The sequence below is a fragment of the Capra hircus genome, chromosome 2 (assembly GCF_001704415.2).
Source record: "Capra hircus breed San Clemente chromosome 2, ASM170441v1, whole genome shotgun sequence".
In the NCBI taxonomy this organism is placed as follows: Eukaryota; Metazoa; Chordata; class Mammalia; order Artiodactyla; family Bovidae; genus Capra; species Capra hircus.
Window position 1 is genome coordinate 21,957,931 of NC_030809.1, and position 26,910 is coordinate 21,984,840.

A 26,910-nucleotide genomic window follows, 5' to 3' on the forward strand; every position below is an offset into this window, starting at 1 on the left:
CCATGTTTAATCCAAATGACTTGTTATAGGAATATTTATAAGGACATCAATATTCATTGTATCTTACAATCATGCTCCAAGCAAAATAAAAATAAAAGTTAAACGGCCACAAATATTACAGTATCACAGGATAAGACCTAAACAATATGTACAAATTCATTGACAACATCTGTGCGAGTGTTGTGGACAAAACATTTAAAAAGAAATCTACATAAAACGAAGTTGATAAATTTATCAAATGTTGATAAATTTTCAGAGACGGTATAAAAGTACACAAAACATGGAAGAGAGAAAGAATTTTAAAAAAACAACCACTAAGCCAGTACATATAGTACAAGTTTACATTTATGTTACAGAACGATGGGAACCAGAGACAAAAACGATTTGATAACAAACAGCAAAGAAAGTTGCACCAATCACAGGAAGAAGGACTCTCCTTTTTAGATGAAAACACAGACGGCCACAGCTTATCCCGACCCCCACCCATACACACATAGGAAAATAAAAGCAGATGCGGAAGTCGTTACAGCAACACACGACAGACAGGGGTGGAAAGCGTTTAGCATGTCGCATCACAGGAAGTCAATCACGACTGGCTAACGATGATGGTACCTGGCTCTGGTGCAGGTCACTGGCTTGCCTGAGAGGAGTAACAGATGGAGGGGGCACACCTGATGTGGACGCCGACCGCCCTAGTTTGCAGCTTACTTTCGGTTCTGTGAACAAGGAGGAAAGACAAAGCATTAGCTGAGCAAAGTCTGCAGCGATGAACCGGCTCTCAGACTTTCTTTTTGGTTTTGCAGCTGGTTCTTTCAATGTACTGAATTCTTCTGATGTATGCTAATCATTGGCAAGCGATGAAACAATTTCATAACAACAGACTAAAACGAAATTTGTTCCTGAGGATCAGCTCCTGGGAATAAAGAACAAATCATTTAAGTTCAAGGCCTTGTTCCCTTGTGCACTTTACCCTATTTACAATGAGTTTCTACAGAGTGATTAGGCTGGGAAGATCCCCTGGAGAAGGGAACAGCAACCCCCTCCAGTTTTCTTGCATGGAGAATTCCATGGACAGAGAACCCTGGCGGTCTACAGTCCATGGGGCTGCAAAGAACTGAACATGACTAAGTGACCAACACAACATCCTCTTGGTAAAAAAGCCAATATTTGGTGCTTCATTTTCAGCTTTGGTCCATGGTTCTCCTATGTCCTAAAATGTCTTTCTACCCTCTCCAAATTTTTCTTCTTTCCCACCCTCTTTTCATTTTATCATTTCCTCTTTCTCTTATTCTTTCCTTCTTTTTCTATTTTCTAGCTTTCTGATTTTCAAGTTGTCTTGTTCTGGTTATTTTCATGATACAATGTTTTCAACGTATCATTTCCCTAATTTAAATTCATTTGCTTTTAAGTTTATAGATACTTCTAAGATCTTTGCAATCTTTCATAATAATATTGTTTTTCAAAATTAAAAAGCCTTCTCCTAACTCTTCCTTTATTTCAGGAACCTAGATTGGCCACCTAGGTCACTGTCAGGATACTCTGGAGATTAGTTTGGGGGATGGAAAGAGTTCCCTTCATCCAAGAAGTGCAGAATGTATGGTCTACAGAGGACACTAATTTTCAGACATATTTGAAGGTATTATGCAAGTGATTCTAGTACCTACACACCCACTCTTAAAAATATGAGTGTTCAAATCTAAGTGTACCACACGTTGACATAAACTGTCTCTCTAACTTATAAATGAACTTAACTTCTCAGGAGGCATTAGTCCTTGCATGTCTTAAGGAATCATCTTTTATCATATAAAATAAAGATAAAGGTAAAGCATCTATTGGAATCCTGGTTGGCATGTTTTTATAATGAGCCAATATTTCCATATATCCATTTATGGCATTAACACTTTTAGGTACATGAAGAAAATTAAACAATTTTTTTTCCTTGAAAAGGATAGCAAATAATATTTTTTACTATGAGTTTCCTTTAAAGTGTATGTTGAAGAGATTATCCGATGAGTGACACAATCCCATGCCTTTCATATTACCTGATGTACCTACGGATTAATTTCCCTTGCTAGGTTTCTGGTCAGACTCCGACTTAATCAGCATCTTTCAAGCATAGACGCTGATATCTCTAATGCACAGACTGAGACTTACCAAAATCCAAGCAAACTCCCAATTTCATCGTGACCCAGAAAGGCCTTGCCTTACCCTTATTGGACAGTGGTCCAGATCATGTCTTGGTTCATCCCCCACCCCTTTAGGGACTGCAGTTTAGCCATAAACCGGTCACCACACATGGCGGCTTCCCCTACCGGCCAGCCATTCTGTGGCTTTAAAGTCCATTCCCAACATGGTTCATATGGGTTATGACTTCACCTGCAGTGGCAGTGACAGGCTGAGACGACTACTTATGAATTCATTATGCATGCATGCATACACGGACAATGAGCACACACACACACACACACACACACTCTCCACTGTTGCTTAATGGTATCATGTCATAGGACAATTTTGTTTACTGTGAGTTTTGGGTTTATCTTTAGCGTACTCGTTTCACTCTTGTTTTCCATTTCACCTGGTCCTTCGATTAAATGCATCTGCAATCTATTATGTTGTTTGTGAGACCAGGTTGGTGAAACAAACCATTATGATCTTGGACCCACCAAGGTTTTGTTTTGTTTTGTTTTGCCAAAGAAAGTTCTGAAAAAGTCTTGAAAATCCTAGAAAAGATACTGTTTTTATAACTGAGTCTCTTAGAGATTCTTGCCTGGGAAATCCCATGGACCGAGGAGCCTGGTAGGCTGCAGTCCATGAGGTTGCAAAGAGTCAGACACAACTGAGCGACTTCACTTTCACTTTTCACTTTCACGCATTGGAGAATGAAATCGCAACCCACTCCAGTGTTCTTGCCTGGAGAATCCCGGGGATGGGGGAGCCTGGTGGGCTGCCGTCTATGGGGTCTCACAGAGTCGGACATGACTGAAGTGCCTTAGCAGCAGCAGCAGAGCTATGATATAGAAGTTAAATTGTCCAGTGCACTCGCCTTTGGAAATACACCATGCTTTAAGTCTTAAACAGTGGGGCTTAGGATCTACAGTACTGAAAACAATATGTTTTCATCCTAAACTTTGTTAATGTAAAAAATTGCCAAGGCTTTAGGGGACCACAAACAGTGGTGATATCCCTCAAAAGAGATCTAAGATGTGGCTTTCCTCCCCTTAAAAAAAAACAAAAAACAACTCATTTCATTAAGAGATTCATTATGAGCTAGAAACTACTTATTCTTTGTACACCTAAGGAAAAATCTGTCTTTGTGTAATAAGCTACCAAAAACCTAGAGGTAAAAGTTGATGTTATTTGTGCAATTTTAGTGAAGGTCAAGTATGAAAAAAGCAAGAAAGAATGAGGAGGGGGAGATACACAGAGACAGAAAGAATGGAGGAGGAAAATGGGAAGAAGGAAGGAAGGTGAGGGTGAGAAAGCGGGAGAGATGGAGGAAGGAAGGAAAAGACGACATTAACTTTAACTCCTTAAGATAAACTATCATCAAGATATTACTCTGTGATGTTTCCAGGCTAGTAATTCATCATCACCTTATGATTTTATTAAGGAAATGCCAACTGGACTTTGTTACTTAAGAAGAAAGAACTAGTATCTTTCTTTTTATTCTTATTGGATACAATCTTTCATTGCATTTTTAAAGGATGGTAATTTCTCCATCATTTTTCATCTTCCCTTTAGGCTGAATTTAATTTCTGTTCAGGATTATGTTCCTTGGTGTTGTTACAGGAGAATCCCCAAGGCACCCACAGCTACGAGTATGAACACTGAAGTTCTCTTTGCTTTCAGAAACAAAAGACAAATGACTGTTCTCAGCCTCTGGATCTACACAGCAATAAGAGATTAGTGCATTTTCACTAAAGAAAACACTTTCATCTAGCGTCAAAGAAATAAGATTAGTCAAATTCTGGGGAGACATTTTTTTCTCCATCTTGTTTTATTTTTTCAGTACACAATATTTTTCTCTACTGGCGGAGGCCTATCATGATTTTCCCTAGTCAAACACACTGCTGAAAGTTTCTAATCGATGACTTTGTGCTACATGGAGGTCAGAGAAAGGCCTTTTATTTAATACACCGAGGTATGCTGATTGCAAACTCTACTTTCATTTCTGGGGAAGGCTTTTTTTTAAAATAACACATTTGCTATTTGAGATAAACTGATGCCTGAGTAATAAAGGCACAGTTTTGCCAGGACTATGCTAAAACCTTCACAGATTTCAAATGTTTTGTTTTCAAGCTTCCATCACACATCATAGCAAACATATCTGATGCCCTCATGTCCTACGTTCAATGTAAATTTTATTATATAAAATTAGAATACATTTTTATAATTTTGCTTTGAAATTACTGGACTGTGAATAATCCAATTAATTCATGATTGGCTATGATTTCTAGACAGTAATCATGCACACTCAGGAATCCTTACAGAATTAGACAATCTAATCTGGAATTTATTTTCAGGTGTAATGCAACTGTTTTAATGTTAAACTTAACAATTAATTAAATTGACCTAATGTTACATTTTGTATTGATTTAGTTAGATATTCATTCATGTTAATGTGGCAGTTTCATTTGGAATTCTGGTGCTACTATTTTTTTAAGTATCAAATATTTGCAGCCATGAAGTTAAAAGAGACTTGCTTCTTGAAAGGAAAGCTATGGCAAACTTAACATATTAAAAAGCAGAGACATCACTTTGATGACAAAGGTCTGTATAGTCAAAGCTATGGTTTTTCCAGTACTCATGTATGGATATGAGAGTTGGACCATAAAGAAAGCTGAGAGCTGAAGAATTGATGCTTTTGAACTGTGGTGATGGAGAAGACTCTTGAGAGTCCCTTGGATAGGAAGGAGATCAAACCAGCCAATCCTAAGGGAAATCAACCATGAATATTCATTGCAAGTGTTGATGCTAAAGCTGAAACTCCACTACTTTGGCCACCTGATGCAAAGAGCCAACTCATTGGAAAAGACCCTGATTCTGGGAAAGACTGAAGGCAAAAGCAGTGGGTGGCAGAGGATGAGATGGTTAGATAGTATTACTGATTCAATGGATGTGAATTTGAGTAAACTCTGGGAGATAGTGAAGGGCAGAGGAGCCTGGCATGCTGCAGTCCATGCAATCACAAAGGGTAAGTCTTGACTTAGTGACTGAACAACAGCATTTGTGTAGATCCGTGAGAACCCATGGGCCCACAGACCCAGGCACTGTCACTATGATGCTGAAAGATGAAACAAATCTGATCAATTATGTGATCATTTTGTGACTGTGGAGAAAGAAAATCAAATGTAAAACTCTATCCTGGGAGTAGACATGCTTCTCTCTCTCCATCTCCATTAGGGGCATTCCTCTAAGCAAGCATTCATATAGTATTGAATGACTCCTAGCATCCTCTAGTTATGGACCAAATTCTAGTGTTATCTGAAGGGTCAGACAGTAAAACTATTGATGCTGGAGTAATTGGTGATTCTCCTTGGGAATACTGGAATTTTGGTAAAGATCTAAAACATAGATAAACGTGAGGTGGCAACCTGACGGATAAAATATATGATCCAGTGTCAAAAGTAGAAAACTAAAGAATCCATTGCATATAGGAGAAAAAGAATCCCATGCACTTGGGGTTAGAATACCCATTGTATTCCTTCTGAGTATCTGAGGGTTGGGCTTTCCCTTGCTTCCACTTTCTTATGCAGAGATAATTTAAATCACACTGCTCATACACAGGGATGCCCCCAATGCTGTAACGCATGGTTAGTTTCTTACATGGCAACATGGCATACTGTAGCATTAACAGCTTTTTAAATTTGAGAGCCTCTTTTATTAAAACACATGGTTTCTGAAATGCCCTTAAGATCTTCATCACCTTAGCTGAATATGAGAGTGTGCTTTAAAAAAAAAGATACTTGATTCCACATAAAAGAGAATTAAAGTATATGTTTATAAAGGAACATATTTTATCTATTTAACAAGTAATATATGCTAATTCATTATCTTAAAAATTATTACATAAAAATTCATCTGCCAAGAAATAGAGGAAAAGGCATTTGATATATAGGATCAACTATTTCCATGGGAATAAAAATTTATCTTCATGTTATGATGTCAAAAATAGAATAAACAAACAAAAAATAGAACAAAACTCTTTCATCCTCTGATATATTAGGAATGAATGCATGGCATAAATAACTTCATGTATTTATATAATATGTGATATATTACTTCTAAATAACAAAAAGAAAGAAATTCCAGGCTTAAATTTTTGTGTATCACTCACCTTATTAATGTAAATGACAATCAAAATTGGACATCATACTAGTGATTCTTCTTTATACATCCATCTAGTTAAGGCTATGATTTTTCCAGTGGTCATGTATGGATGTGAAAGTTGGACTGTGAAGAAAGCTGAGCGCCAAAAAATTGATGCTTTTGAACTGTGGTGTTGGAGAAGACTCTTGAGAGTCCCTTGGACTGCAAAGAGATCCAACCAGTCCATTCTAAAGGGGATCAGTCTTGGGTGTTCTTTGGAAGGACTGATGCTAAAGCTGAAACTCCAGTACTTTGGCCACCTCATGCGAAGAGTTGACTCATTGGAAAAGACTCTGATGCTGGGAGGGATTAGGGGCAGGAGGAGAACGGGACGACAGAAGATGAGATGGCTGGATGGCATCACTGACTCGATGCACATGAGTCTGGGTGAACTCCGGGAGTTGGTGATGGACAGGGAGGCCTGGAGTGCTGCAATTTATGGGGTTGCAAAGAGTCGGACATGACTGAGTGACTGAACTGTACTGAAAGAGCAAATATCCTGCAACAGTGGGTGACCAGATACTGAAATTGTGCGTGATCTTGTAGCATGTTTTATTATAAATACAATGCTCTTTATACATATAAATACAATGTTCTTCTATTTATACGTATAAATGCAATGCTATTTTTATATATAAATACAATGTTCTTATGATTCCACCATAAATACACTGTCTGTTACAGACATAAACTAAACAATATGTGTCTTAGAACATGGGGTGATTTGGGAAATTGGGACTGGCATATACACACTACCGTGTGTAAAATAGCTAGCTTGTGAGAACCTGCTATAAAACACAGGGAGCTCAGTTTGGTGCCCTGTGATGACCTAGAGGGGCAGGATAGGGGGCTGATGGTAGGGAGGACCAAGACGGAGGGGATATACGTGGACAAATAGCTAATTCACTTCATTGTACAGTAGAAACTAACTCAACATTACCTCTACCCCCATTAAAAAAAAAAAAAAAAGATGACTATAAGACTCTACATTGACATCCCCATGGCAGGGACTTCAATCTGATCTCCAGCAGTGGTTATGTTTATTCACTCTATAGCAGAACTTCTGAAGGGTTCTAACACCCTTTGAGGAGGTGGACGGCATAAGGTAAAAACTCCTTTCATAAAAATACTAAGACATTATTTGGTCTTCTCTACTGTGTTGACAAACACACTGAAAGTGCAAAAACAAGGTTGGATAAGTCTGCTGACACAGGAGAACATTAAACAATAGCACCAAATTGTACTAGTAATTATGCATTTTTTCCACTGCCACACACACTTTTGTATTTGGCAGACATCTTCTCAAAAAAATGAATGAAGTTAGCTCATTGCTTTAAGGAAGACAACTGGCAGTATGTGTTGATAATGAAGTATTTGAGCTTTCAAGCAAAAAGTAAACTTTTCAAACACTTGTATTTCTCACTCTGAGCTTGACAGAACCCTTATACTTAAAGGCTTTTCTTAGGAGATCAGTGGCTGTATTAATGAACGTGTCACTTTTGATTTTTTATAACAAAATGTGTCAACCTATGGAAGATTTGCACGACACATTTTCTAAAAGCCCTATGTTATAAATCACTCACCAATGAAGATACACTTAAGTCTAAGATAGACCAAGGTATTTTAATGTAACAGCATAATGAGCTTATTGATATGTAGATAACCTTAACCAAACTGTTGTTTGTGAATTTGGGGAAATGATTAAAGAAGAATAGCCACAATTATATGAAAATGTTATTAAAATATCCCTCTTCTTTCACATATGTTTAAGTCTAGATTCCCTTGATACCTTTTAACTAAAGCAACATATCACAACAGACTGAATCCAACATAGATGAAATCCTATGTTCTACTGAGTCAGACATCAGAGAGATTTGTAAAAATGTAAAAAATGTCAGTCTTCTAAACATCTGTTACAATTTTGGAAAACAGTATCACTTTTCATGAGAAAAAAATTTATGTTAATGTGTAATGGGTTTACTATTTGAACAAACAGATAATTTTTAATTCTCAGTTTTAATTTCTAGCGTGAGAAATAGTAGACCTAACCCAGATAAAGGAAAGCTCTTTGGGGTTCTCAGTAACTTTGAAGAACGTAAAGGGTTCTGAGAATGAAGACTTTAAGCACTGCTGTTTCCTATGGACTCTGAACCATCAAAGAGTTCTCTTAAAAGGGTCATTTTTTATCCAATTAATCATCCATTTGAGTATTTGAAAAACAAAAATTTGAAAATATCATGTTGAAGCACAAGAAACACAGGAAAACCTTTGAAAACTCCAGAGGATTTGGGAATCACTAGTTGTAAAATGCGGCCCTAGAAAAATCTCAACAGCAATGTCTAAGAAATGCTATTACCATCCCGTGAGACCTGAGGGAAGTCATCCAAATTCTCAGGGTGCTTTTTCATCACTTAGAATAAGAAGCACTTGCCAAGGTTCACTGATTCTTGGATGTTCATAAATTAAATCTGTTGGAATCATTGAAATGACCTCAGAAATACTCTTGATTGATGGTGAGTTAGTTTACTCACTTCTTTTACTCCTCCTTTTGGTTTGCTTTTCATGCTTTATTACTTATTTATTTAGACAGTTACTGTCAAACAAAGTTTAATAATACCTATACATGGAGAGATCCAGAAGAACTGAAAAACTTCTGTGCTTAATTTCTGCATCAGTGTTGGTAGGATTATGCATAATTCAAGTGTGCTATGTGCTAACATTTGTAAAATTGTTGGTGAAAGCTTTGGCAGTAAATGGTTAAACATTAAAAAAAATAAGTATTTAAAAATAAAACTGAGGAGGTATGAAGGTCATCTGTCATTTTCACCTATCTAGAATCAACTTATTCTTTCTTCTGGAATAGTATGAATTCCCTTTGCAGAACACAGCCATCAGTAATCTCAAATTTCATGGTTCCCTATTAGGGGCTGACCTCATCTTCAGCTCCAGTGTCCACCTGATTCTTCCCTGTCCAATCAATCATTCTATCACCTTGCTTCACTGACTGGCTCAGGATTGAACATGTGACCCAAGGCAGCCAATGAGAGTTGCCTTCATACTTCTGCTGGAGCTCTTGGGAAAGATGTATTACCAGTGATGCTAAGCTCTCATCACTGACTAGCTGAATGACTATGGACAATTTGCTTGACATCGCTAAGCTTCCATTTGTTCACAGGTAAAATGGGAGAAATAAAGGTAGCTGCTTCAGAACATTATTTTAGGAGTTAAATAATATAATAAATGCAGATTTCACCATAGTGGCCAACATGTCATAAAGTCTCAGTAAATGTTAGCTGTTTTTATTTTATTGTTTAAAGCACATATGATCTTTCAGTTCCTCTGCTTATAATATAAAGAAGTCTAAACTGCTTCCTCTCAATGGTACACATGGCTCAGCTTACATAGCCAGCCTCACCTGCAACCTTGCACCTATCACATTGCATTAAATTCTCCTAAAGGCCATGTGTTCCCTTACTCTCGAATTTTAATCATGCTACTCACTCTGCCTGCACACTTGTTCCTTCTCGCTCCTTCCATCTCCTTTTCTACTAAACTGAATGCTTTGTGAGGACAGGAGCCACGCCCATCTCATTCTCCACCTGAGCAACAGGAAAACTAATCCCTGATAAGGACTCATGCAGTATTTATTAAAGGAAGCATTAAACCATATTTTAAAGAAAGATGACTTCTTCGTGTATCTCTCCAAGTTCTGAGAAAACGTGTTCTTCCATTGCTTCATCTTTCCCAAGACTCTAACGAAAGAGGCAAAAAATTGTATTGGCCATATTATAGTTGAATTGAACTTGAAAAGAAACTCATGATGGGGAAAACTGCAATGCCTGACTTGGACAGGAGATGGCAGTGCAAACGCAGTTTGCTACGTATTCTGGTGTGCCTACAAGCTCCCAGAACTAGTTTCTGTACACTACCAGCATAAGTCAGACAGAACCTTCTTTTCTGTCACGTCTCTTAAGGCATTTCACAGATGCAGAAAGAACATGCTTTGTGAAAACTGGTGGTGTGCTGTGCCCACAGCGCTTTTCCAGAGAAAGCCAACTGTCAACCAGGAGCGATGTCAGAGCCACTTCTCCCCAAGGGGGCACAGGGTGGGGCAGGTTTCCTGCAGTGAAAGACCCCAGGAGCTGGCGCTGCAGTCAGAACTCAAGCATAGTGTCATCATGATGCTCAAACAGGGTTAACCTGCTGAGGGGCAAGTACGGTGAAGGTACCTTCTGCATTCTCTGAATTATGCCGGATAAATGACATTTTTTCCCCAAGAGAATCAAACAGAGAGTAGGTAGAAATTCAGAATTTCTCTAAGAGTGAACTACTATCAGATTGGATTTTTTCTACAGCTCCCTAGGTATCTCTATGATATGCATTGCCACGGTCTATGCATGGCGTTTATTAGAAATCAGGTTTATGGGAACTTTATGTGTGTATATGTGTGTGTAGTCACATGGTTATGTACAAAATATAATAATAAGCTAGCTGACTGCAAATCAGACCACATAAAACTCAAGTTTAAAATCTATAAGTAGCTATAGATACACACACACACACACACACGCACACACACACACACGCACACACACACACCAGTTAATATCATCAAATTACTTGACTCCAGAACTGTTCCCATAGCTTTAACAAGTCATCTTGCTAGGAAAAAAATGAGAAAAAGAATATAAGTGAAGTGAAGTGAAGTCGCTCAGTCGTGTCCAACTCGTAGCGACCCCATGGACTGCAGCCTACCAAGCTCCTCCGTCCATGGGATTTTCCAGGCAAGAGTACTGAAGTGGGGTGCCATTGTCTTATAGCTTTAACAAGTCATCTTGCTAGGAAAAAAATGAGAAAAAGAATGTAAGTACTTTAGGGAAATCCTTACAAACCACTGAAAAACAAAGTCTAGGGTCCTTTCGTTCTAAATCTGGGACAGTGATGCCCTCTCGTAAAAACTCAAGCACCATCATAGGCTAGCATAGGCTCCTTGAAGGCAGAGGTCACTTGACACCACCTTATAGGGTACTGTTCAAAAACAGGTATTCTCACAAGCCAGCTGGATGAGTAAATGGCTGAACCAAAGAAAGACAGGGACAGATCATGCTGCTATTTTATTAGCAAAAAAAAAAAAAATGTTTTTGAGCCACATGACACAGTGGCTCAGGTGCTTGAGAGTTAATGTTTAGATATAGCAAAACAAACAGTTATGAACAACTCTGAGTTAGTCAGAAGAACAAGAGATTTCACGGGCTAGAGAGAAGAGAAAACACTTATTTGAATTGATAAGGTAGGTTGTTTGGGGCATCGTATTTATCTTCATAATTTGGTTCCCCTTGGTTTAGGATGAAAATATATTAGCTGACTTTGTAAACCTGATCCCTGAGTTTATAATCCCAGGAGTTTAAAATCCATAAATGGCTTCCTGGAACTTTTAGGTAAGACTTGAATCACTGACGTGGTCACCTCAGCCTCACACCGTCAGGCAGCTGCCCTTGGCCACTCTCTCACACATGCCCCCAAGTTCCAGAGTTGTTACACCTCCTGGGTCCTCTCCCTGGATTAGTGTTTCTCCTAAATCATGCTAGATCTCAGCTCCCCAGGGACCAGGAGGCCCTGTGACTTCAGAGGGAGTGTGGTGTCATTTTCCTTGGTGACTTCTGTCATAGATCGTAATTACATATTTAACTTTTGTGATTAATAGTGGCCGCCCTCACTGGCTCATGCTCAGTGCCTGGGAACTTTATATTGGAAAACAGAAGAATAAATGAATGCATAGATAAATAAATGAATTTATGAACAAGGAGGTGGATATGGGGAAACAACCTAATTCAGTCATGGGAATGGAGCTGTACTATGATTCAGAAACTTGAAATCCCATTCTTGATTTGAATCTACTACTTACTGATGAATCTGGGCTGTTTAATTGATTTCTCCTGAGCTGCAGTTTGGTCACCTAAATAACTTGGACCATAACACTAATCTGTAGATGTATGGGTGTTTGTGAAGATCAAATGAAATAGCATTTATTTTAGAAGTTAACACATGGTATATAAATAATAACACTATTTTAAATGTGTGTTAATCATTCAGTTGTGATCAATGCAAAGAAATAGAGGAAAATAATAGAATGGGAAAGACTAGAGACCTCTTTAAAAAAATTAGAGATACCAAGGGAACATTTTATGCAAAGATGGGCTCGATAAAGGACAGAAATGGTATGGACCTAACAGAAGCAGAAGATATTAAGAAGAGGTGGCAAGAATACACAGAAAAACTGTACAAAAAAGATCTTCATGACCCAGATAATCACAATGGTGTGATCACTCACCTAGAGCCAGACATCCTGGAAGGTGAAGTCAAGTGGGCCTTAGAAAGCATCACTGCGAACAAAGCTAGTGGAGGTGATGGCATTCCAGTTGAGCTACTTCAAATCCTGAAAGATGATGCTGTGAAAGTGCTGCACTCAATATGCCAGCAAATTTGGACAACTCACCAGTGGACACAGGACTGGAAAAGGTCAGTTTTCATTCCAATCCCAAAGAAAGCAATGTCAAAGAACGCTCAAACTACTGCACAATTGCACTTATCTCACATGTTAGTAAAGTAATGCTTAAAATTCTCCAAGCCAGGCTTCAGCAACATGTGAACTGTAACCTTGCAGATGTTCAAGCTGGTTTTAGAAAAGGCAGAGGAACCAGAGATCAAATTGCCAACATCCACTGGATCATGGAAAAAGTAAGAGAGTTCCAGAAAAACATCTATTTCTGCTTTATTGAACTATTCCAAAGCCTTTGACTGTGTGGATTATAATAAACTGTGGAAAATTCTGAAAGAGATGGGAATACCAGACCACCTGACCTGCTCTTGAGAAACCTGGATGCAGGTCAGGAAGCAACAGTTAGAACTGGACATGGAACAACAGACTGGTTCCAAATAGGAAAAGGAGTACGTCAAGGCTGTATATTGTCACCCTGCTTATTTAACTTACAGCAGAGTACATCATGCGAAATGCTGGACTGGAGGAAGTACAAGCTGGAATCAAGATTGCAATGAGAAATATCAATAACCTCAGATATGCAGATGACACCACCCTTATGGCAGAAAGTGAAGAAGAACTACAGAGCCTCTTGATGAAAGTAAAAGAGGAGAGTGAAAAAGCTGGCTTAAAGCACAACATTCAGAAAACGAAGACCATGAAGTCCAATCACTTCATGGCAAATAGATGGGGAAACAGTGGAAACAGTGGCTGACATTATTTTTCTGGGCTCCAAAATCACTGCAGATGGTGATTGCAGCCATGAAATTAAAAGACGCTTACTCCTTGGAAGGAAAGTTATGACCAACCTAGACAGCATATTAAAAAGCAGAGACATAACTTTGCCAGCAAAGGTCTGTCTAGACAAGGCTATGGTTTTTCCAGTGGTCATGTATGGATGTGAGAGTCAGACTATAAAGAAGGCTGAGCACTGAAGAATTGATGCTTTTGAACTGTGGTGTTGAAGAAGACTCTTGAGAGTCCCTTCGACTGCAAGGAGATACAACCAGTCCATCCTAAAGGTGATCAATTCTGGGTGTTCAGTGGAAAGACTGATGTTGAAGCTGAAACCCCAGTACTTTGGCCACCTGATGTGAAGAAATGACTCATTTGCAAAGAACCTGATGCTGGGAAAGTTTGAGGGCAGTAGGAGAAGGGGACGACAGAGGATGAGATGGTTGGATGGTATCACCAACTCAATGGACATGGATTTGGGTGGACTCCGGGAGTTGGTGATGGACAGAGAGGCCTGGCATGCTGCAGTTCATGGGGTCACAAAGAGTTGGACACAACTGAGCGACTGAACTGAACTGAACTGTGTCTGACTCTTTCTGACCCCATGCACTATAGCCTGACAGGCTCCTCTGTCCATAGAATTCTTCAGCAAGAATAGTCGAGCGGGTTGCCATTTCCTACTCCGGGGTATCTTCTTGACTCAGGGATCAAACCCACGTCTCCTGCATTACCAGCAGATTCTTTATCATCTGAACCACCAGAGAAATCCATTGTTTTAAATGGGTCACAGATAATCAACAAAGGTGATAAACTGAAATTTCATAACTTTGGCTAAATGGAATCTGCAATAATCGTAGAGAAAATTCTGTAATTTCATCTGATTCTGTTTTTCTTTTTTTAACTTTTCCATTTAGCTGTTAACATAAAGAACCTTAAAATCCTTTGGTTTCTTCAGATCACAAAAGTCTTATTGAAATAATCATTTAAATGCCTAGTTCCTTACATTAATTACAGTTTTGAACTTTGTTTCAAGTAGATGCTTCTCTCCTGGTCCATTCTGGTCAGCTCAGGCACACACTGTCATTTTGCCTGACAATGTTCTAACCCCAGTGCCCCCAACTTCATCCTCATTATGTCTGCCTTCACAAGGATTAAGGTAGGAGGAAAGAGGGGAGGTGAAATGATAAGAAAAGCCTTCTTGCCTGGTGTTAGCATGAGCTGGTGTGCCTCACACCGTGGTGTAGCAGGGAAGGAAAGGGAGGAGAATACTCTTCGTGGGGTGCTTTCAAGTGCACCCTGAAAGGCCCACATGGCTGGCCATCTCTCACCTGAGATCCCCTGTTTGCCCAGTGGGCATCCTATGTATGGGCCTTGAGCCATGTCCTGCAGAGGCCTTGCCACTCTGGCTAGTGACATGACCTAAACAATCTCTATGGGTTTCTCTCCATGGCTTAATCTGGTCCACAGAAAACACACTTTGCATGCATCTTTAACCCATCAGCAGTAGCTGAAGAGTTACTTGCTAGGAAGCTGTCTGCTCTGTGGTCACAGGCTATTCAGCTAACCTCTTGTACTTTTTTTTTCTGCAATGGCATCCCTTCAATGACTGGAAAAAAATAACAAGTTTTCCAGGTGGTCCCATGAAAGTCACTTGATTTTTCACTGGAGGAGACAATTTTCTCATCCCTCATCTCTAAGAAATGGAGATGCATCTCTCTCTCTCTCCCTCTATGTCTCTCTCTCTCTCTCTCTCACACACACACACACACACACACACACACACACTCACTCTATCTCAAAGTCTCTAACAGCTGGTTTCTAGCCTCCCAGCCTCTAGCCCTTTTCCTAGGCTAGAGAAAGGAGTTCAGTTAAGGACACTCACTTTCGTCACCTCCTTTGCAAATTCTGCTTCTGTGGTTTAGCTTTTGGCCTTGGAATGTGAGCGTAATCACCTTCTATCATTCTGTAATTAGCCCACTGCACATTCGAACCTCAAAAAGACACTTTTGAGTTGTTTACAATAGTTAAGACCAACTTCTCCTGTCCAGGTTGTTTCTCAAAGCTGTATCACCAGTATCAGGAGAAAGACAAATAAAACCATTACTCTGGAAAACACAAATTCTTGCAGCCAGAAGTCACAGTTTTCCACAACGAAGTGAAAGTGGGACGACTGGGAATATGACTTATACTCTCCAAAGACTCTCCACGTGAGAATTCTGTTATGTGTTTACTACTAGAATTCAGAGAGGGAGCGTTAAACTCTGGAGTGTGAAATTAGCCAGCAGAGCCTAGCAACCAGATTTGGCCAGTGTTCCCCGAGGAAATAACCCGGAATCCAATTAGAACTGGGAAGGAGAGCAGATGTGGGGAACTGAGCTCTGCTGCCTGAGCTGACAGTACAGAATGGCAGCCTTGAGGGTCATAGACACTGAAGCCTACAGCTGCCTGCGGCTCATACAGAGCCAAACAGGAAGTTAGTCAATATCCTACAGCGAAGCCCGAATCACCGTGAGGCTTGAATGCTACCCGACTGGTTTGTGGGTCCTGTTGCATAATAACAATGAAAATAATAGAAATGACAGTTTCTATCTATAGACAGGCCCCAAACAGTGATGCAACCTTGACAGTTAAAAATCATGCTTTGAAAGGGCTAGAGACAGCAAGGAAAGGGTGAGATGAATGGAGAGAGTAGCATGTAAGCATATGCACTACCATATGTAAAATAGATAGCCAATGGGAATCTGCTGTGTGACTCAGGGAACTCAAACTGGGGCTCTGTGACAACCTAGAGGGGTGGGAAAAGGTGGGAGGTGGGAGAGAAATTTAAGAAGTAGGGGATATAGGTATACCTATGGTTAATTCATGTTGATGCATGACAGAAATCAAACCAATATTGTAAAGCAATCATCAATCAATTACAATAAATAAATATACTTATGAAAAATGATGCTTTGAAAAGTGGAATGGTAAAGCAAAAGGTGGGTGGGTTTTCACTTTTTTCTGTGACTTTTGGGTTTTTAAGAAGCATACTGCAATCAAATAATAGTAATTAAATATTTCCATTTGATGGAAAACCAGCAAAACTGAAACAGACCATGGCAGCTGCAGTTAGTTCATGATTTCACACTGTACATAAACTCAGTGACTTAAAATGACACTCACTGAGTTTTGTTCTTGAGGCTATGGATCAGTTGGATGGTTTTTCTGGTCTGGGCTGGGCTCACTCATGCATCCCTGGTCAGCTCTGGGTCAGGTAAGCGTTTCTGCTGTTTCATGCTGTGCTTTCTCACATCCCTGGGGGTTGGCTGGTGGAAGGCTGAAGACTCTTGGGTTTCTCCCATATGTAGCCCATTTTCCAATGGGCTAGTCCAGGCTTGTTTTCGTGGTGGAGGTAGGATTGGAAGCATTCATGGCCTCCTGAGGCTGAGGCTCATGACTGACACAAAGTCACCTCTATCTCACTCTATTGGTCAATACAAGAAACAAGGATAACCCAGATTTAAGGGGTAAGAAATAGCCCTGACTACTTGATAAGGAGTTATTAAAGCACATTGCAGAGTGTGCATTCAGGCAGAGGGGAACAATGGGGACCATTATTGCAACTACAAGGCTGAATCAAGCCATAAGAAACTATGGAGAAGAGTTTAAAGTTTGGGAATTACACAGCCATATTAAACAGTTTACTCCGAATCAGCTTCTAACAATAAATCTTTTTCATCCAACCATCAGTAAGTGAGCTGCACAGAGCACTTTATCCCCTCTTATGTGCCTAGTTCTTACTCATCATGCTAGTACCAAATTTAATATCACTTTCTCAAGGAATCCTGTCTGAATTACATTCCTTTTTAGATGAATAAATCATGTGACTGTGCCCAGAAAAGACCCTAGAAAAGACTCTGATTCTAGGAAAGATTGAAGGCAGGAGGAGAAGGGGATGACAGAGGATGAGATGGTTGGATGGCATCACCGACTCAATGGACATGAGTTTGAGCAAGCTCCAGTAGTTGGTGATGGACAGGGAAGCCTGGCATGCTGCAGTCTGTGGGGTCACAGAGTCGGACACAACTGAGTGCCTAAACTGAACTGAACTGTGCCCAGAATTACCCCCTCATATCACTTATAAGTATCTGTTAAACTTTACCCTCCATCTTTCCTGTTAGAACATGAGCTCTGGAAGGGGGAGATCAGATCTACCCCCACTTACCCTGCACCCGCAGCACCCAGTCCCTGAATATCACAGAATAGATGCTGAATAAACGTTTGTTAAATATACACAAAGGGAATGAATGACTGAATTAATAGATGGATGAATGTCAAGTTGAGTATTTATTAAAGAAATGTATAGCTTTGTGTATATCAGGGTTTTCTTGTGATTCCCATGTCCTTGCTAATCTGTGTATTTAAATTTCATTCATTGCTACAAAGCAGAAAAGAAACACCGTGAGAGTTTAAGATGACTTTTTGATACAGCGAGCGAATTTTAAAGCCTGTACCTGATACTTTCTCCAAATTTCAGAAATTCAGACTCAAGCGAATCTAAAAATGGCCTTTGCATTGGCTAACAATCTTTGTCAGAAATGCACAGATAAATGAAAGACAGGTTGTTGTGGCAGTGTTCCTACTGTAGTGGTCCTATTAGTAGCAGCCCTAGAGCCAACTCTATTCTGTGTGACTCAGAATAACCTTATGTTTGCAATGAGTTGAGCTTTCCAAAGGAAATACTCAGGTTTTGTCCTAGAAAAAAAGAATTGGAGATCTTTCTAATAAAACTGAACAGGAACAGAATAAACCATGGTCTCTTAGCTATTACAAGTCAGATTTGTACCAGACCTGCTTATACATTTCTGAATTTAGTCCTCATAACAATCAACATGGTGAGATTCTCCTTATCTTTTCTATAAAGATAAACTGGAGCATAGCAGTGTTACATGTTATTAACACCAAAATATTAATTTATTCACATCACTGTAAAGCATGGCTTACATAAACAAAGAGGGAAGACCACATTGATTTATTATAGTTTACCAGGAATTATTGTCATAAATACTATTCCACTGTCCTCAGTCCTGCAGCCCAATGCATGCTTCTCACGTGTTTTTCATTCTCTGAACTTGTGTACATGAGACTTTCTGAATAACTGAAACTTGTGCACATGAGGCTTTCTGAATAACTGAAACTTGTGCACATGAGACTTTCACATAACTGAAATATTTTTCAGTTATGGTTGTCTGGAGGTTTATCAGCAAAGTTACCAGTTATCCCAGGTTATCAAGTAAAGTATGTTTCAGAACTTCAAGAGGAAAGCATCTTTCTTATAAATCAACTAATCATCAATTTTCAAAGACTAAACTCTTGGGTTCAATTGTATATAGTTCCCTTTCTTGAATCCTAGTTTTCAGTTGCTTATATTAAATGGTTCCCATTCTGCCAAATCTTCTCAGATATCCTATATACTCTTAGGCCTTTGGCTAAAACACTCACATCTTTGTGATCTTTCCAGTCTTCAAAGACATGATTAGAATATGAAGTAGAGTAGAAAAGGACACTTGATCCTAGGAAGGAACGCTGTGACAAGTGTATTAAGAAAGCAGAGACATCACTTTGCCGACAAAGGTCCGTCTAATCCAATCCAAGCTATAGTTTTTCCATTAGTAACATACGCATGTGAGAGTTGGACCATAAAGAAGACTGAGCACCAAGTAACTGATGCTTTCGAATTGTGATGCTGGAGAAGACTCTTGAAAGTCCCTTGGACTGTATGGAGATCAAACCATTCAATCCTAAAGGAAATCAACCCTGAATATTCATTGGAAGGACTGATGCTGAAGCTGAAATTCCAATTCATTGGCCACCTAATGAGACAAGCTGACTCGCTAGAAGAGACCCTGCTGCTGGGAAAGATTGAAGGCAGGAGGAGAAGGGGACAACAGAGGATGAGATGGTTGGATGGCATCACTGACTCCATAGATATGAGTTTGAGCCAGTTCTGAAAGATGGTGATGGGCAAGGAAATCCGATGTGCTACTTATCTTCTTCATCCCATGTAGAAAGTCTTCATTCTAGATTTATACTCAATTAATACTAGTAATAAATGACTTTTTCAAAAGACCCAATACAATCCTGTTTAAAGACTCAATGTCTCCCAATAAACCCTCCATCCTTTTTCTAGCTTGCCCTCATTTTTTGTTCTCTGAATGAATTTAAAAGTAGAGATAATCAGAAAAATAATATGTTCAATTATAATCTAATTAATTTATGTTCAATAGTTTTGTGTCAAAAAGAAGCATAGTAGTATTTTAGAGTGGCAGAGACCATGTTTATGTTTTATATACCCTATAACGTGTATATGTGTTTGTCCCCCAAAAAACATAACAGAGATGGATACAAGCTTAGAAACTACTTGTTGATTGATTTAGTTTTTGAAATCTAAATTTCTATTAATACAATATACATTGGTATAATTTCTACTTGTTCTCATTGTGTTCATGAGCACTGGGGTCCCAGTTCTCCACCACCTGCAAGACTCTTCCCTCTGGGGAATTTCTGATTTACTAAACAACAGTGACTTGAAAAGAATGCCACAGCAAACAGTGGCACCAATAATTAGAACTGAGATCTCCTGATACTCTCATCTGCTTAACTTCAGCATTTCCTTTATTCCTCAGAAGAGCTGTTAAGAACAACCATTTCAAGCAAATAGTCTGTGACTAGTAGCAGTTTGTGTCTTTGTGTGCATATGTGTGTGTGTGTGTCTGTGTCTGTGTGTATCTATGTGTGTGTGTCAGTGAGAGAGAGAGAGATAGAACCAGAGGCAGAAAGTCGACTGACACAGAGAAGGGGGATTTAAAGTTGGAACTGGTGGCATTTCCACTCCTTTCGACCGTCAGGTGTGGAGCTGTGTGATTCCTTGTTTAGGGAGGAGGGTTATCACTTGCAGTTCTAGCGTAGTGCAGGAATATTCCTCATCCAGCGGCCCCGTGTCAAGGATACAATAACGAAGAGGAAGTGTGAGGAGAAGAGGGATAAAGCGTAAATACTGAGTCACTCTCTTCTGTTCCAAAATACCAAGTCCAACATGTTCTGTTCACATAGCTATTTACCTAGTCTGGATGAAGGCCATCTCACTGATGGAGGTGATTCTTTAAAGAGTGTCCCATTTGTTTAAAACCCCCAAGGTGAGTGAACTTTATAATTCAAATACTAAATCTCTCGTTCTAGTGGAACTATACCCTTTTCTAATATAGAATTGGCACATTTTAGGTCCTTCCTTTTTAGAAAAATTAGAACTACCAACATAACAAATATTTTCCTATTCTCCTTAGTATTCTGGCCTGGAGAATTCCATGGACTATACAGTCTATGGGGTAGCAAAGAGTTGGACATGACTGAGCAACTTTCACTTTTTCTCTCAAAATTGGAATATAAGTAGGCTCAACAGATAGGATATCAATGATCTATGGGGTTGGCCAAAACGTTTGTTCTGTAACAGCTTCAGTTCAGTTCAGTTCAGTTCAGTCACTCAGTCTTTGTGACCCCATGAATTGTAGCACGCCAGGCCTCCCTTGTCCATCACCATTCTCCTGGAGTTCACTCAAACTCACATCCATCGAGTCAGTGATGCCATCCATCTATCTTATCCTCTGTTGTTCCCTTCTCCTCCTGCCCCCAATCCCTCCCAGCATCAGAGTCTTTTCCAGTGAGTCAACTCTTCGCATGAGGTGGCCAAAGTACTGGAGTTTCAGCTTCAGCATCATTCCTTCCAAGGAACACCCAGGGCTGAGCTCCTTTAGAATGGACTGGTTGGATCTCCCAGCTTATGGAAACTCAGATGAACTTTTGGGCTAACCCACTATTTGGGATGCACGGACTCTAAAAGTTCAATACTTGTAATGTTCTTTCAAGCACTATATCATGCTAATATGTTTCACTATCACTGAAGAAGCCCTAATTGGCACAGACACTGTATATGTAACTCTATATTTGCCCCTGCACTTCACATTTCTTGTAAAATGGATACAAAAATGTCTTTATCAAAATTGTAACAAAAATCTTTTCTTCCACCTTATTTACTTCCTTCATAATGTAAGATGGAGAGTGGGCGAAACAAAAGCTATTTGTGCCATTTCTTCTGGTCAGTAGTCAATTTATCACTCTACAAAGAGAGCTTAAGGACCCAGAAGAGGAGATTTTTAGGTGCCATCAACTGAAAGAGATGCTTCAGGAGTTTTCAGTTGAAGGAAGTGAAAGCACATTATAAATTCAGTTTACACTCCGAATCTTGTAGAAGAATTATGTCAGAGTGTCAAAGACACATTACACTTTACCCATTTTTATGCAACTTGCTGTGTTCAGTAAACTTCATTTGTGTATTATTTGATGGTTTTGTTTCCATTTGTTTCACAGGTTCCTCCTTCTCTGCCCACACTTAGAAATGTCTGGAGTCCCTGGGGTACAGTTTCAGTCCTCTTCTCATCTCAGTTTCCTGCCCTCCTAGATTAGAATCATCCAGTTTCACGGTACCAGCCATGTCAAAAAGCCCTAGTCTCATTCTCTAACATCCACTAAATCTCTTTAGCTCTAGACGTACAATTCCAGCTGTATGCTAACTTCTCAGTTAGACCACCCAGAGCATTTCCGAATGAACATCATCAAAATGTAAATCCTGGCTTTCCCACCTTAGCCTTGCTCCACATCTCATGTTGTAACAGAGAAGAGCAAACCTGGCTCCTTATTGGACCTACTCCTTTAGCTCTACGCTCTGTTCTGCCGTCTGTGCTCAGTTGTGCTAACTCTGCGCCTTTTGTAAACTAATTTTGCCAATGAGGCAAACATATTCGGTGCTAAGTCACTTCAGTCAAGTCCGACTCTTTGTGACTCTATGAACTGAGCTCCCCAGGTTCCTCTGTCCATGGAATTCTCCAGGCAAGAATACTGGAGTGGGTTGCCATTCCCTTCTCCAGGAGATCTTCCTGATCCAGGGATCCGACCCAGGTCTCTTATGTCTCTTGCTTTGGCAGGCAAGTTCTTTACAACTAGCACCACCCAGGGAGCCGGGTTTGCCTATAGCCTGAAATATATATACAAGATAGGACATTTTCAAGTTTCTGATAATAGCTTCCCATTCATACAAAGGTAAAAAGTTACAGAACAGAAAATAACACTTGTCTTACTGGAGGTTTGCAGGAACACATTACCAGGCCTATCTGGACAGCTGCAAGTACAAAGGATTCTGGCACCAGGAAGCTGGCAGCATCCAGCCACACTCCCTCCCTTTTCAGAATAAGAAAAGCCAGAATTCTAACTTGGGGAAGATGGTTCTTTGGGACACTAGTCCACCATCTTCTGAGTCTGATGATTTTACGCATAAAGTTACTGTTGCCCCAACAACTCATCTCTCAATTTATTGACCTGTCCTGCAGGGAGCAGTGCAAGCTTGGACTCAGCAACAATGCTGACTATGCTTGAAGGCTTGGTGTTATCATTGGGCTTTTCATGATGAAAACTAAATTTATATTTTATTTATCTTAAAAATATACAAATGACTACAAAAGTCCACCACATAATGTGCCAAACCTAACCACAATGGGACAGATAACTGTCCACTGCTTATGCTACACTCCCTGCAAACAGACTGTTGATTTCATCTTCAGGTATAAAGCAGAGGTCTCTTTATGTAAGGGAAAGAAAGGCCCTCTATAAGCTCGTGGAAGTCCCTTCTTCTTCACTCAGTGATTGATCTAGAGGATGCTTCCCAGATTTGCCCAAGTAGATCAGAAAGAGAGTCTGCTGAAACATGATACTCAGAACCATCTCCTCAGCTTGTAATCACAAACGTACCATCCAGGGTAGCAAAAGAAAAGAGTTATAGGACAGGAAGCTTCTCAGTCCTCGATGATATCACGAAACAGTTACAAGAATCTTGAAACCACCTACCTCCTGCTCCAGGCTATGGGGTCTTAACAGAAGCCAGGGTTACTTTAGCCACTGTTAATTGGTACTCTGTGACTGAAAGAATTTCTGCTTAATGCACAAGGCCCTTCACGATGCTTGCTATCTGGTCCCAACCTACTTTGCGGTTTCTTCAGTAAACCATCTGTAAATCGTCACAGCAAATGTGCTAGAGTCCATCCTACAGTATTTCAGATTTTCATTTAGAAGGCAGACATTTCTTCTGTGTCCTCCTGGTGAGCAGGTTTCTGATAGTTCAAGCCTAGCTCAAAGTGTTACCTTTTTAAGCAATGATGATTTCATCTATACACCAAAAGCTTGTCATTGTTTTCCCTGAAATCATACCCTCCCAAGAAAAAGTAACTTATTTCTCCCTACTAGGTTTGCATATTATTTGTATACAATGCATTCTATTGCAATGATCCACTCATCTGTCCTGCACTTGCCTTTGAGGCCCCAAATATGAAGATGTCTTACTCGTTACTGTACTCACAGATCTTCAAACAGTGGCTGTTACATAATAAACATTCAGCTAATGCTTCTGGATTTTATAAAATATCTGTGGTCACAACAGGAGCAAATACTTTTTATTTTCTGGATAGTGGCACAAACTTAATCACTAAAAATATACTAATAATTAAAAACATTACTAATATATTAATAACCAAATAATGAAAAACACTACAACTAATAATATACTAATAACAAAAAACCAAAAATATACCTTAATAATACACTAATAAATAAACTAAAATGAATCACAATTCCCAATAGAATAGTGATGTCAACCTTCTTTGGGAGCGGCTTTTATCCTACAAAATTCCATTTGTGTCCTATGTTTTTGTTCTTCATGACAAAATGAATATATATCTTCTCATATACCTATAGATATTTATATTTTATGATCAAAAATCTATTTTTAGATTTCTACTAAATTCACATGTTCCTTCTCTGAAATTTGAACTCATGCTATTAAGTTGATGACCCACATGATATGTGATATGGCAATATCACCAAAGCTTTTAGTTACATTTAAGTCAGAGGAAGCTATTGTTCTGCCTCGCCTGGCTAATGTTCTGGAAGCATCCTTTTCCCAATACATATATCATTCATCCTGTTCCAATTTTAACTTGTGCATGACAGTTAGAGACCCCAGGCTAAATTCACGCTAATTGCTTTCCAAGATGACTATCAGAGTTGAAAAGAACATTAAAGGATTGGTCTTTTTTTTCAGAGTCCTAACACTCTTAAAGAATAGAAACCTGAAAACTACAGGCGTCTGCCTCATTGTTGTTTATTTCAGTTGACAGTTCTCTGTGAATCCACCATGTCGATTGATCAATTCAAAGCACATATATTCTGTATTTTTAAAAATGTTGTTTAATAATATTTATCTATTAATATTGCTGCAATCCACAAGGTTGCAGAGAGTCAGATAGGACTTGGTGACTAAACAACAACAATTAACATTGCAAAACTAAATTTCAGATTTTAATTTCAACTTGTGAATTTAAGATGTATTAGATTATAATTTTGTAACTCTTTCAACTTATATGGAAACATAGTACCTTGCCCAATGACCAGTTACTGTCTTCATCTTATGACATCAGATGCCTTATAATATATACTCTCTCTATTGCCTTCCAATCATCTTTGCTACATTTTTTTATTCTCCATGTTACTTCCTATTTATTTTCCCCAATAGTCTAAAATCTATTTTAAAGCAAAGGAGGCATAAACTCTAACTTACTTCAACTTTATAAAATGAAAACTGCTTTAGATGAGCCCTTAGGGTTTTTTTGTTTTGTTTTGTTAAGAAATTTAGTACAGATGGTTGGAATTGTCAGGGTTGCTGCATTGTACAGCTCTGAAAAGCACCATTCACTTCTCCATCATCCATGTGAAGAATGTTCCCTGGAGTGTACCACATACTGTTCCCTCCTTCTGTGCGAAGGGCTACTTACACTGTCTCTATGAGTAGAGACAGAGATACCTGTGGTTATGATTTTCTAAGGGATAATTGCATAAAAACAGTTTCTAGAGCCATGAGGACTTACCATTTGGGGGATTACTCTCTTTCTTACCTGAGCTGTGGTTTCCTGCTAGTAATGTGGGGCTCACGGAGCATCTTCCCAGTCTGCTGGTGACCACAGGTGGTCCAGGGGTCCCATCCCATTCCTGAGCTTTGATAGGCTCTCTGGAGGACGATGCCCCATGATGGCCTCTCTCTTTGCTGTCCAACTTTGGTATTGGCTCCGTGCTGTGGCTCCGAACCTTCAGCTCCTCTGTGGATTCTGCGTATTAACCAGAATTATAGTATCTTAAACAAAAGTCACATCCTCCCCAGATTCCTTTAAAAATGAAAGAATATTTAATGTGTTTCTAATTTCTAGAAAATATTTCATATTTTATAAAATATTTTAATGTAATTTTGGAAACTGAGGTGTGTTGGAGATGATAGCATTTAAATAAATCAGGACCACATCGCACGGGCCCGTTTTTCCGAGCTTTGCAGGTTATCATCAGTGAGAAACAGTTACAGCTTTGGAATGGAGAACCTCAGTGAACCTTGAGTTTTCTTCAGTCACTCCTCCCTGGTGCAAATCTTCAAGGAAACTTCATAAAAAGCACTCTTACAGTCCTTCTCTTTACATTCTCATCTTCCATTCATTCTGCTACCCACCTGTGACATAAATTTAGCCCAGCCGCTCTACTACAAAGTGGTTTTGCTAAAATCACCTAGTGCCTTTTAGTTGGCAAATTTAGAAGACACTTTTAAGCCACTCTCTTTACATCATTACAATAAGACAGGAATGAGATTAATCTGTGTATTACGCTCTTATTGATATTTTCAATTCTCCTGGCGTCACTGATGGCCATTTTCCTGTGGTGTGTTGTCTAACAGCTTTTCTGTGTCATTCCTACCTCCTCTTCCTCCAAGTGTCCCTTCCATTTGGGTTGTGTTGACTACAAACTACAGTCACAACTTGAAAGAATATATTCTTTCTATGATTTCATCCTCCAGGATTCTACTAGCAATTGTTTGAGGCTGGTGGTTTCTAAATAGTTTATGGGAAGGCTGGACCATTCTCCTGAGCTGTAGATGTATTCATCCAACTGCTTACTGGATGACTCCATCTGGATGTCCCTTAGATAAAACAAATTTAACATTTCACATACTGTGCGGACACCATTTCTAACTAAACCAACGATTCCTTCTGTTCTGCCAGCCACCCAAGTTAGAAACTTATCGATCTCTTTTTCAACTGCTACTCTCTAGTCCATCAGTCTGCAAATTCTACAGATTTTATTTGTGA

General features: G+C 39.3%; 1 protein-coding gene across 1 annotated transcript in view; it reads right to left on the reverse strand.

Annotated features, from left to right (window-relative positions):
- Positions 583-26,910, reverse strand: part of NYAP2 (neuronal tyrosine-phosphorylated phosphoinositide-3-kinase adaptor 2) — a 255,681-nt gene continuing 229,353 nt past the window's right edge. The window contains exons 5-6 of the mRNA XM_018058866.1: positions 25,678-25,887; positions 583-716 (exon numbers count right to left, since the gene is read on the reverse strand). Of these exons, the coding sequence (XP_017914355.1) occupies positions 583-716; positions 25,678-25,887 (344 nt within the window). The remainder of the gene's footprint in view (positions 717-25,677; positions 25,888-26,910) is intronic.